Below are 13,969 nucleotides of genomic sequence, written 5' to 3' on the forward strand. Positions count from 1 at the left end.
AATTAAATAACAATTAAAACAAATATATTATTCGTTTATCCACTGCCATTTAAATTATACTTATATTGTATGAGGAAGCGCGCAGAAAACCAAACTTAAATCAGCATCAGAAACGCGCAGCTCGTTTAATTAATTTTGTAACTCGTTTTTCAGATTCAAAACAATTCAGAGGCAAATGAAAGCTTTAAATGTATACGAACTAAATGTTTATAATATTTTATGTTTCATGTTTAAATTTAAAAATCATTTATCCTCTGATGTATTTATAAACCTTTATAATGTAAAACCCATAAACAAATACAATCTTCGTAATGGAAAAAATCTCTTAAAACCTTTCTTCCAAACTAAATTTGAACAACTATTTATTTCTTACCACGGTCATTTTTTATATATTAAAATAGTTTTGCTTAATTTTGATTTGTTTTTGAAATAGACTTTTAACTTCTTTCAAACGAAAATTAAAAGAAGTTATCTTTTCAACAGAAAATATTTTTTTATGTTTTTGGTTCTTTTATTTCAGATATTTCATATATCCAGTATATTTACATTTTAAATGCACATTTATATATAGCTTATGCTGATTAATTTGTATTGGTTAACTTTATTTTTTTATTATTATTATTGTAAAGGGCTACTTGATAAGATCGTATGATCTACTGGAAGTCCTCCCTTTATTACAAATCGGATTATCCTGATTTGTAATAAAGCTATTCTGTAATTGCTTTTTATTGAAGGGAAATAAATATTAAAAAAAAAAAAAAGAAATTTTAAATGTAAGATTTCATATCGTAATCTTTTAGTTAATTCTTGTTTGATAAGATAAAATACCAAACATTAAACATAAAATAATACCAAACAATGGCCCATTTACTCATTTTCACTGTGAATATGATATAAATTTAATATTCAATTTACAAGAAATTATTTTTAAGTAATATTAAAACTTTTTTTGTGTTAATTCATATGATTTGAGCCCTTGTTTAGAAATTGTTTAGACTAAAAGCGTGAAAAGATTCAAGCTCAAGTTTTTAAAAATGATTATAAACTTCATTTTTCTAACTGTAGATCAGCTTATTTAACGTTGGTTACATCTATGGTATGTGAAGTTTTAGATTTTAAAAAAATGGTTGTGCATTTTTTAAATAATCATTTAATTAATAAGCGCTAACAATGTATGTGTATGTTTTGTTTGGAGATTAAATCTTGCGTTAATAATATATTTAAAAGTTAAGATGTTTTAATTTAGCATTGAAAGAAGGATACCCTTTTAACGTTCAATTTTTAATATTTTCTAATTTCATAGAGTTTCACATAAAAACTGGTAAATCCATCTCAACTGTATCATTTAATATAATTAATTTTTAATTTAATTTCTTATAAAGAATCATTTCTTATAAAGTTCTGAAAGATTGCATAATATACCACTGTCTTTATGCAAATATGTTCCTTTGCTCCTAGCAATAACCTGCTGTTTCTAATATCTTTATAAAATTCGAAGATTTACTTTATAGCTTCAAAAGTTAATTTCTTAGAGTTTTTTATGCCAGTTGATCTCTCACCAAGGATTCCTTTAACCTCTCGAGAAAGATGAAATATATCTGAAAGTATGTTTTTAAATAAACAAATAGATATTTTAAAACTAAAGTATAGCACAAAACATATTTTTAGATAAATTTTAGTTGTAAACTTAAACAAGTTGTTTATATTTTGCCCATAAATTGAAGACAGTAGTAGCTAATCAGAAAACTTATCTGTAAAGACTTAATGAATAGAAAAATACTATAGTTAACTTCATTTTGACATATTTTGACATATTTTAGCATATTTTAGCAAATTTAAGCATATTTTAGTAATTTTCATACGTTTAAGAAGTTAAATTTTCTTCCAATAAGATGCAAGTTAATACAAACCACTATTTTAAATACGGAACTACCCAGAAAAAACTTATAGAAAAAATGAGACACGTTAAAAGTTAGAATAAAGTTATAAGGTGTTAAAGTTGGCAAAGGTTGATTGTCGTTATTAATAGGGTTTAATGTATATGAAGGTAAATTTACATATGACAAATATATAAAGGTAATATGTAAATATAGGTATGTAATAAGCATAGTGAGCCTATGGTATAGTGGTTTGGCTTATTAGCCAATGTCGATGCATCGACAGATACTGATAAATAATTGTTATATAGTAATAAGTGCTCCAAATATTCTTATTCGTCTAATTTTTATACTCGAACAATAGTTCTTGGAATCCACTCTCTCATCTTGTTTTCCTGATTCATATAATTTCCAATCTTTTAAGTTGTCTGTCAATAGTTATTTTGCTTTAAAAGTTTAATTTTTTCTCTTCTTCTAATTTCCAACACTAATAGTGGTTGCTTGCAGCAGTATTGGAAGTTAAAATGCTAGAAAAAAAATTAAGATTTCTGTGGTCTTTTAGTTTCCTTTATTTGTAACAAGTTCTTTAACCTCAATCCTATACTTAGTTTATAAAAATCAAGAATTCCAAGTCCACCTTAATGTGTTTATGGATATAGAATATCTCGTTTAACTGTTTTATTATTATCACTTATTATGTCAGATATAAAAAGATATTTCTTTTTATGATTTTTTTGTTTAGTTCAAAAGATGTTCTGGACGTCTTTTGAAAGTGGATTTTTAATTCCCCTTATACTTTCTTTGTCAACTTACTATAAAATCATAAGTTTAAACCGTACCCTGGTTAAGTCGGACTATTTGCTAACTTGTACTAATTTTGGGGGTCACTTCAGGTAAAAAACTTCGCATAACTAGGGCGTTTATTTTGAATTGCATATAAGTGCATATAATAATATAATAAACTTTAAACGCTCGCAGATAAAATATTTTATCTGCGAGTGTTTAAAGTTTTAAATGTATTTTGCGTCAAATATAATTAAACATTTATGCTTAATTAGTTTGAACTAAATATTTTCACTGATGTCTTTGATTCGGTTAAGCTTCGATTACATTCTATTTGTTAAAAATGTTGAAGGTTGCTAAAAGAAAGCCAACAAGTAGAGCCATAGTAGAAAAATGCATAATACTAAATGAACTTGGAAAAAGAGAATTTATATTAAAGAAATGTGGCATTCAAAAGCAAACACTTTCTAGATAGTCAAAAGTAAAAAATACAACATTATCAGAAGTCGAAAAAAAACCTTCTCGAAAAGAGTGAGGATGCAAGCCTCCCTAAATAAGTATATGGATAAAGCATGTTATTGAAAAACTGTTCAATATATCATTAAGGTAGTTAAGGAAGAAATGCAAAAGAAAAAGAAAACGAAATGACTGATGAAATGGAGACAAAGCCAACGACTGAAGAAGTTTGTAAACCGATTGGTACTCTTGTTAATTTTTCAATGTTTACTTAGAATGTTTACTTAAAGTGTTTACTTATAATGTCTACTTAGAATGTTTACTTAGAGTGGTGAAATTGAAAGAGTAGCTTTAAGTGCTTCAAATCTGTTTGAAAGATAATTGTGCGAGTCACATGTAAACATTAGGCAGATGGAATTTTAACTTTTCGTATAGCAAACAAGAACTTTTTTGCAAAACGTGCCCAATAATCAGATACAAATCATTGATAAATGTTCAGTGTTTGTTAGTTGCATTTCAATGCTTAACTAAAACATGCTTTTAAAATTTTTTTAGCACAATTCTATCAACACAATGAAAAGCGGTAGCAAGTATTCTTAAATTATTTTCATTGGAAAGGAATAACAGCAGTAAGCGTAGATCCCTTTCAATAATATTAATGACCTTTTGAATAAATTAAGTCATATTGCTGTTCACAATGCTGAAATGAACGCTCAACAAACACGACTTTAAAAGATGCTTGTTATCCATGGTTGAGTGAAGCCAAGTTTTTACATGTCTCAGAGTACTCGACGTATGCTCTACTGTTCATTTTGTTACCGGTAGAGTGAGTGCAATAAGTAGATTATAACAAACAGCTGAAATATATATTTGTTTGCGCACAAATTAATAAGTTGCATACCCTCCTTGATTTCCTGTGATTTTTTATGTGTGCGTCAAAAATCAAATCAATTCATCGCCTCAACAGCTTGGAGTTTCTGTGACTGTGTGACATTTATGCCACTACTAATAATGCTGATATCATTTTAAGCCAGAAAGGTATCTGTTGTACATTTTACACGGCGACCATCATTGTTTTCATCAAATAACTTTTTTGTGACTTAGTAAGCTTAGTCAATCATACCTATAAAGTTATTGTTAGCAGCAGCTTACATTTACAACTTTGTTCATGTTTTAAATTTATTACTTTTAAAAACAGAAATTTATTCAGAAGTAAAATCTTTAATGCAAAGTAAAATACACAACACAAAATACTACATATTTTCAAGATGTAATTGAGAAACACAACTTATATTTCGTAATATGTAGTCGAGAACCAAAACATATAACTATTTATCTTTAGCAAGTGACAGTAAAAAAGTTGTAGAATGTGCTGCGTAAAGTGACAATTTGGTGATTCTCTCACAAAAATTAACTGTCAAAGCAGCCGTTTTGTGACGTAATGTAGTAATTTTAACAGCCGTCGTAGCAGTCGTGGTGTAGTGGTTAGTTTTGGTTTCAGAACTGGAGGTCCGTGGTTCAATGCTGAATCAATGATGTGGTCAAATTGAAGAAACGTTAACATGGATCGAAAATGATTGTCAAATCAATGGCTATCATAGCAATTATTGTGACCACAATAACAATTTCTAATTACCTCAAAGGCAGATTTTTTTATTTTAAGAAAAGTGAATAAGAAGCCTTATAACAAACAATAAAAAGAACAATCAAATAAGATCTAATTATATTTGGAACGTCAACGAATACATCATAAATGGTCTTCTGGTTGGATGAAGCAAATTGTAACCTTTTTTGTTGAAAAAGGGAGAAAAACAATAATGAAAATACTTGCTTCATAGTATTAAAACACACATTTGATTTCAGCTACATCGACAACAAATGCTGTCATGAAACTCGCGCATATGATCATTTAAATTCTTGTAAAAAGTGGATGTTGGCTGTCTTTCACCTGTGCGTTACATCCGGGAATTGTTTAGAGTATTAGGTTGTTGTAACTGACAATGCTCCATGACACGCTTGTTTGGAAAGAGTCTTTAAAAATTCACCAGCTCAGCTGTTACTTTTAGGGCCCTGCAATCCAATGTTAACTCTGGCCCAAAATTTAAAGTAACGTTAAAAATTAGATTCACATTCCTCCTGTATTAGGTGCTGGGATTGTGGAACAACGAGTTCAATATTTAGAAAAGATTGTTACTGCAACAAATAATAGAATAATTGGAGATGATAGCGCACGTGCTGTACAACATACGACTTGGCCAACTTGGCATTTAACTTGGTGTTTAACTTGGTACAAATACTGCAGTAATTTTTAATGAAATCATTTAAATTTAATTTAAATTTCATATTCCTATGTAAACAAATTATTTACATTTTATTTATTACTCATTTAAGTAACCGTAAGCCAATGGGATTTTTTTAATAGCAGCAATATTATGACATGTTTTTTTTTTGAACTTTTTTTGTTGATAATATTTTATTATTTATTGAAAACCAACCCATTCGGCAAGTTTTGTAAGAAGTGGATTTAAGCAGGGGGGCAGCTAAGGCTTAAATTAAAAAGTAAATTTAGAGTACAAAACCAGAATTACAATGAAGTTTGTTCAGAGTATTATAATCTTTTCTCAATAACAACTATCATATTCTCAAATACGTCTTAGACTTTCTTATTTACAACTTTCATGTTTTAAATTACTTCTTAGGCTTTCTTATTTACAATTTTCATGTTCTAAATTACATGTTATGTTTCTTAATTTCAACTTTCATGTTCTCATTTACATTTTAAAAAGGTCTAGAATTTACAGAATATTTTTAAAATGGATAGCGGTCATATAATAATATAATAATACTTATACGTAATATATTATTGTGTAAACATACTAGTATGTATTATATATATATGTAAATAATATCATATTATTACATACATATACATATACATATTATTGTATTAGATATAAGTACATATTATAATACATATATTATAATACATATAAATACATATATTATAATACATATAAATACATGTCATACATTGATACACATATAAATACATGCCATACTAAACTTTTTCAAAAAAAAAAAATCTTTTTTGAGATACCGTTTTGAAAATTTACAGAACTTAAAAAGAAATGTTTTTTGTTTACAACATGCAAAATTCTGTCTTTTTGCTTAATTTCAAGTCTGTACTCTTTTCGATGTTATTTCTGATCAAATTAACAAAGCACTTTCTGTTTATCTCTCAGCCAATATCGTTTTTGTTAGTGACTTAAATCACAATGAATGGCTTGGTTCTAGTGTCAGTGACTCTGTCTTTCTTAAGTATTTTTATCTTAATCTCTTAATCCTTTCTCAATCTCTAGCACAAATAGTCAACTTTCCAAATCTTTTTCCAAACAATCCGAATTATTTATCTTCTCTGCTCGACTTATGTCTTGTTTCTAATCCTAATCAGTGCTCAGTTCTTCCATATTCACCCTTAGGTGCTTCTAATCATGGCTCGGTCTTTCTAAAACTATCATCTCATTTTTCTTCATTATCAGAATCTCCCTATCATCGTACCTCTTACAACTACCTTAAAGTTGATCTTTCCATAATTTTTTTGTGATGACTCTTGGGTAGAAATCTTTCGTCTTTCTGCTGACAAATGTGCTTCTTATGTAACTTCTTGGATTCAAGTTGGCGTGGAAAATTTTTTTCCCTCTCGACAACTCCATGTCAAGCCTTCCTTTTCTCCATGTTTTTACTCTCATTGAGCTAATTTCCGGTCGTAACTATTAGTTCCATATCTATTGCCAAAACAATTCTCCAAAAAAAAGACATCTGTTTACTATTGTTAGTAACCATTGTAGGAAGTTTTTGTCTAACGCCTAACCCTTCTATTCTCAGGTCACAAAATTTCGTATGTCATGTCAACAAACTAGGCTCCAGAGACTTCTAGAGAACTTTTAACAGTGTCTATAATAAGGGAAAATCTGTTATTTCACGCCTCTTGCATGTTTCAGATTTTGTGACCTCACCAAAGACAAAGCTGAATTGTTTGCTAAGAACTTTTCATTAATCTCATCTCTTGATTTCACTAATCACATCTTAGATGATATAGCCGACAAACAGGTTGATTAATTGCTAGACATTCGCATTACTCAAGCTTCTTTATCTAAGGTGATTTCCTGCTTAGACTCTTCTACAATTTGTGATCCGGACAACATACCTGTTATGGTCTTGCAGAAGTGTTCTCTGGAGCTGTCGTCTATACTTTCAAAACTATTTAACAAGTGCTTATCAGAGTCTTGTTTTTCCAGTCCGGGAGAAAGCGGTATTTGTTATCCTTATATTTAAAAATTTTAGAGAGCGGTCTAACTCGTCTAACTACCGTCCCATTAGTCTTCTTCCTATCATAAGCATAGTTTTGAGTTTTTAATTAACTGACACTTAAATTCACATCTTAAATCTAATAATTTACTTTCTGATCATTAATATGGATTTTGATTTTCTCGTTCTACTGCTGATTTGTTAAAGGTAATAACTGATAGGTTTTATCTAGCATTAGATAAATGTGGAGAGTTTAAGGCTATCGCTTTTGTCATTTCTAAAGTCTTTGATAAATTTTGGTATCCTGGTCTTCTCCACATGCTTTATTCTTGCGGTGTATTAGGAAACATCTTTAATATTATTGAATCCTTCTTTACCAATCGTAGTATAAAAGCTGTACTTGATGGAGAGCACTCTTCTTCTTTTTCTGTAACTTTTCAGCGTTTCTTCAAAGTTCTATCCATTACCATATAATTTTTTTAACTTACATTAACAATCTACCAGAAATTCTCAGATTTGAGGTACTACAAATTATTCTTGTCTTGATAAGAAGCCATCACTCTACGGTTGCTTGGAGAAGGCACTTGCTTGAAAAGGATCTTGCTTCTTTTACAGCAAGGGGCTCTTAGTGGTTGGTGAACTTCAACTAAGATAAAACCTAATTTTTTTCAGCTAATTGTTATTGCAACAATCTAGATCTTCCTATATTTATATACTCGATGAGTCATCTACCTTTCATCTTCTAGGATTAACTCTTACTTCCGAACTTTTTTAGAAACCATAGACTAAATCATCTTTTTATCGTACTGCATCTCTTTATCGTACTTGCAACATTCTTACTCCGGATCCTTTTTTTATCTTTATAAATCTTAAATTCGTCCTTGTAAGGAATACTGTTGCCATATCTGGAGCGGATCATCGAATGACGTCCTTTCTCTTTTAGACAATGTGTAAAACCGCATTGTAAATATAGTTGGACCTGCTCTTGAAGCCAACCTTCAGCCACTGTCACACCGTTGTAATGTTGCTTCTCTTTTTTTTTTCTATAAATATTATAATGAGCGCTGCTCTAAAGAGCTAGCGCCTCTTGTGTCATTTACTAAAAATGATTCTCGTGTTACTCGTCATTCAATTAAGTCTCATCCTTTAACTGTGATTGTTCCTAAGTGCTTCAAACATTCTTGTTCGTTTACTTTTTTTCCTTGAATATCTGTTTTTTGAAATCCACTCCCTTCATCTTATTTTTCTGATTCATAAAATTTACAATCTTTTAAGCCGTCTGTTAATAGTTATTTTTCTTTATAAACTTCATCTTTTCTCTTTCAGTAACTTCCAGCTCTAATAGTGGTTGCTTGCAGCATTGTTGGGAGTGAATATGTTTTAATAAAATGAAAAATTTTCAAATAAAAAACTATTATTGGTTGATAAATTAGAACGTAAGTTTCCACAACAACAAAAAAACGAAAAAGTTTTGTTCATTACAAAAATATGGGGAAAAAGCAAGCGAAATGAAGTTAACAAAACCTTCAGCGCCGTTTGATAAGATTTAAACAAAAATTATGCATTTTTAGTAACTCAGGTGTATCGACAGCTGTTAGAGCAACCCAAATGAAGAAAATTGAGCAATTATTTTATTTTTAAAAAATCCAGGGTGGGTCAAGGCGCCCGCAGATTGGGTCAGGTTCTTGACCCAATCTGCGGGCGCCTAATAATATATCATACTTTTTATATAACATATTTATTATAATATTTTTTTAATATAATATATGTTTTACTAGCATGAGTTACCCGGCGTTGCCCGGGCCAATATTTAAACTGGCTTACCTGATATATGTACACATAAATCGGCCCAAAAATGGGCCCAAAAAATGGTCCCCCTGACCCCGGGGTCAGGGGGGCCCATTTTTAGGCCCCCTTGACCCCGGGGGTCGGGGTACGGGGTCAAAACCCAGCTAAGAACCTTCTCCCCCTCGAGGACTACCCCCATGCCAAACTTCATCGAGATCGGTCCGGCGGTTTGGATTTCTATAGAGAACAAACAAACAAACACACACACAAACACACATTGCCCTTTATATATATAGCTGGAGTTACCCGGCGTTGCCCGGGCCAATATTTAAACTGGCTTACCTGATGTCTGTACACAAAAATGGGCCCAAAAATGGGCCCAAAAAAGGGGTCTCCTTGACCCCGGGGTCAGGGGGCCCATTTTTGGGCCCCCCTGACCCCGGAGGTCGGGGTACGGGGTCAAAACCCAGCTAAGAACCTTCTCCCCCTCGAGGACTACCCCCATGCCAAATTTCATCGAGATCGGTCTGGCGGTTTGGATTTCTATAGAGAACAAACAAACAAACACACACACACACATTGCCCTTTATATATATAGAAGATAATATTTTAGTATAATATTTTTACAATGTATAAATATATTTTATTTTAAAAATACCTTTTTATGTATAGATAAATTTACAGCATCATTAAAGTCATTTGTATTTTTTGTGAGCTCCTACCTGATTCTTTTTTTTAAATATGTGATATTTCCACTCTGAAACGTTTGCGGCGTTAACTAGTGTTTAACAATATACGCAACAATTTAGCTACACGTATACCTTTTTTTTTCTTTATAATTTTTACGCTGATCAAAGCAGTTTTTTGATTGTTGACGGCAAGAAGAGCAAGAAATCCATTATCACAATATTTACAGACTTTCCTAAAGGAACATTTACTGTCAATCCAATTAGAACTTGAAGCGTTTAAGCATTCAACAGAATTTGATTAGGGAAAACCAATAGCGATGACTATCTGAATTTTCTTTTTTATTTACAAATATTGTTTTAATTTTAGATTTAACTTATCTTTAAGCAAACATAGTTTATTTACTGGACGATTTAAATAAGAATAACTTGTCAAGCAGAAAAGCATCCCATTGTCGCTCTACGTATTTGTCCGCCTGTTGATGGTAATAGTTTTTCTATAATATCTGATTTCAATATTAAAAGTAAACCAAATTTGCGTTTTATATTATGACCACGCCCTAATTTATTACACTTTTACTTGGACCTTTATGGCTACTTTTATAGAGTTTACGTGGTTCTGTTAAATATTCATTGTGCCAATGAATCTGTTCCAAAAATGTTCTCATATAATGTTTTATTTCTTTTTTTATGATTTTATATTTATAAATGTTTTTAATAATAATTCCTCTGAGTTGATTCTTTTAACAAACAAAAAATGATTAGTAAACAAAAAGTCCTGGTTCTTCATACAAAAAATTTAAAAATCGACTATTTGTTACAACTTCGCTTACAGCAAGAGTTGTGAGTAATTCTTCGTAAGACTGTCTTGCTGTTTTTAATATTTTTCTGAAAACTCTTTCGTCTGAACACACCTTATATTCAAAAAAAACTCCCCTTACCAATAAAGCAGCTGCAAAGTTAAAGTCTCATCATCATCATCTTTTGAAGGTGCAAACTGTTGTTTGATCAGCTGCAAAACATGATTTATTGTTGCTTATAATTTTGCGGGATGCACTAAATTTTTGCTGAAGATTCTTCGCAAACTCATGCCTCAAATGCACGTTAAAGCAATCAGTTGGTTGAAATTGTTGATAACGGGAGTGTTGCGCAAATTAAATTGTGTTAATTTTTTAAACATATCAAGTTCTAATTAGGTAGGCTGTGAATGCACCTCTAGGGAATATGTAATTTATATAAATATCGTTAAAAATGGTCTAGTTCCTTTTGTAGTCAGCTATCACGCAAAAATCTTATTATCAAACCTTTAGTTTAATAACTTAATTATTTAAATTTAGGAATCAGATGACATGGAAAACAAAAATGTGGATCTACAAACGGAAATTTCCTCTCTACAAGCTGAAATACGAGAGCTTGAATGTATACTTGATAGTCATTCTTGCATTATGAAATCTAAAACTAAACGAGGAGAATAACGTCATTTGAAAAATACAGTTAATTCCTGTTACCAAACGAGAGAATCCAATCCATTAAGTTATAAGCTGACACAACAAATTAATAATAAATATTAAAAAATAGTTACATTTAACACCTTATTAAACACCTTTTTTTATAATGGTTACACAGAAATCAATGTTGAATGTCAACATTGCTAAAACCAACGTTTTAGAAAAAAACCTGTTTTTGGTATGACAAAGAATAAAGAAAAAGATAATTACGTGTGTGCTTTATAAGTAAATGGTTTTTGATTAGTTTGAATCAAGTGATCTTAGTTTGCTTTATTTGCAAAAATTACCGTAGATGACGACGTAATATTAGTCACATATTTTATACTTTGATTTTTTTGTTTTTTACTATAAAATATTTTTTGATTGAAAAGCAAATTTTCTGCTGTTCATTTTCGATATAATTGTATTTTTTTTTTATATCTATTGTATTTAAATTTTTTATACTTTTGACAATGGTTTAATGACTATTTTTATTCTGTTAAGTGATTTTTATTTCTACTTTATTCTGTAGTTCTTTAGTTTAATTATTTTATGTACGATTTTGTATTATGAGTCGCTTTGTATACATTTTATAGCAAATATATATATATATATATATATATATATATATATATATATATATATATATATATATATATATATATATATATATATATATATATACAATATTATTACAAATTTGTTTTGTTCTACTTAAGGTAACCTATATAAGTACTACATTTTCCTGTTTTTTGTGTAAACAAACATAAAGATTTATTTTGTTGTTGTTTTTTTGTTTACATTAGTTTGTCGTTGTACAATTATATAGTGATAATAATAAAAAAAATACTAATAACGATTACCTTTCACAAATTTACAATGATTAACTATATAAACAAAGTAAAATGACTTAATACAAACAAAAATAAATTGCTAAGTAATAATAAAAAGTTAATAAAAAGTAATATAAAAGAGTTAACAAAAGTTAACAATTTCAGAATGTTACTTTTAGTAGTACATAAGTACGTTGTCCATGGAAAGAATAAAACTTTTAAGCTCAGCTTTAAAAACAGGGTAAGAAGAAGGCAGATCAAAATTTGGCAAAATAACTTTATTCCAATGACATGGTGCACGATAATCAATACAAAATTGATTAAACTTGGTTTGACAAAAAATTTAGCTTATCAAATCATTATTTCTTAGGGTATATTTATTGACAGGTTTTAAATTATTTATATCCACATATATACAAAGCATAGGATATTGAATACATTTAGTTCATATATATTAAGTAATCTCATTTCGTTGAATAAAACTTCGAATGAGTAAGACGAACCGCAAAATTAATAATACGAATTGCGTGCTTCTGACGGTTATAAAAAACGTTTCAATCTATTTTTGTTAGTATTTTCACAGGCAATATTTGCATAAATTAAATATTTGCATAAATTAAATAGATATGGATAAACGAGTTGTAAAGTTGGGACAAACTCTTTTCATTTAAATAATCTCTGATTGTATTCAAAATTCCAATATTTTTAGAAATTTTAGTACAAATGTAATCAATGTGATATTTCTATGTAATGTGTTCATCCAGGAAAACTCCTAAGAACTTTATAACAGTCTCTCTTAATCTCAATTTGGTCGATAAAAATTGGAGGCAGTTTTACGAGTAGATAACGCTTTTTTTTAAGCAAATAAAAAAAAAAAAAAAGTTTACAAACATCATTATTAGAAAAAAATAGGTTAGTGTAATCCGCAAACATAATACTAAGTAGATTTGAGGCTTTATTTAAGTCATTAATATAAATAAAGAAGAAAAGTGGCCCTAATAAAGAGCCTTGCGGAACACCACAGGTTATATGTAATAAATCCTTTTGATAAACATCATTACAGGAAACATATTGTTTTCGGTTTGATAAATAACTTTCGAACCACTTTATTACTCTGTAATTTATTATATAGTACTTAAGTTTATGAAGTAATGAAGTAAGATGGCATGATCAACTGTGTCAAATGCCTTAGAAAGGTCAATAAAAATACCAAATGTGTTTAGAGAATTTTCAAAATAATTTGATATCTCACGTACGCATTGAATGATTGCAAGTTCAGTAGAACTGTGTTTTTTAAATCAAATTGGTTGTTATATAATAGGTATAAATAAATTTTATAATTTAGCCAAAGAAAATTTCATTTTAAAAGTAAAATACTTTTTAAATAATTAGTTGTCAATTTTTAAACAGAAAGAACACAGTACAAGGTATACAGTAAAATAACTCATTTTGGAGTTAATGTATAATTTTAACACTAGAAGCATAAAACCTACACTTTGGTGCAATAAAGATGATTGCAATTTTTTTGAAATGTGTCACAATAAATTACTCGGTTTTAATGTTTGGCCGAAAAAAGGATCCAATTGGATCCGTTTGCAAAATCATCGTCTGGTAGCATCGCAACGTTTAGGTGTGATAAGAAAAACAGCACGAAAACTAGTTAACGGAGCTGGCTAAGGGAGGAATTTTAACTGAAAAAATAATCGGAGCGGTAAATAAACGGAGCCTAAACGGAAGGATTATTATATCAT

At 29.5% G+C, this 13,969-nt stretch overlaps 1 protein-coding gene across 2 annotated transcripts in view; it reads left to right on the forward strand.

Annotated features, from left to right (window-relative positions):
* The window catches only part of LOC101235968 (cyclic AMP-dependent transcription factor ATF-3), a 42,019-nt gene extending 30,049 nt beyond the window's left edge, over positions 1–11,970 (forward strand). For both annotated transcript variants that reach the window (XM_065805968.1, XM_065805967.1), the window contains one exon: positions 11,236–11,970. In XM_065805968.1, the coding sequence (XP_065662040.1) occupies positions 11,236–11,373 (138 nt within the window). In that variant the 3' untranslated portion in view covers positions 11,374–11,970. The remainder of the gene's footprint in view (positions 1–11,235) is intronic.
* The last annotated feature ends 1,999 nt before the right edge of the window (positions 11,971–13,969 follow it).

This window comes from Hydra vulgaris, chromosome 09, assembly GCF_038396675.1.
Source record: "Hydra vulgaris chromosome 09, alternate assembly HydraT2T_AEP".
Lineage (NCBI taxonomy): Eukaryota > Metazoa > Cnidaria > Hydrozoa > Anthoathecata > Hydridae > Hydra > Hydra vulgaris.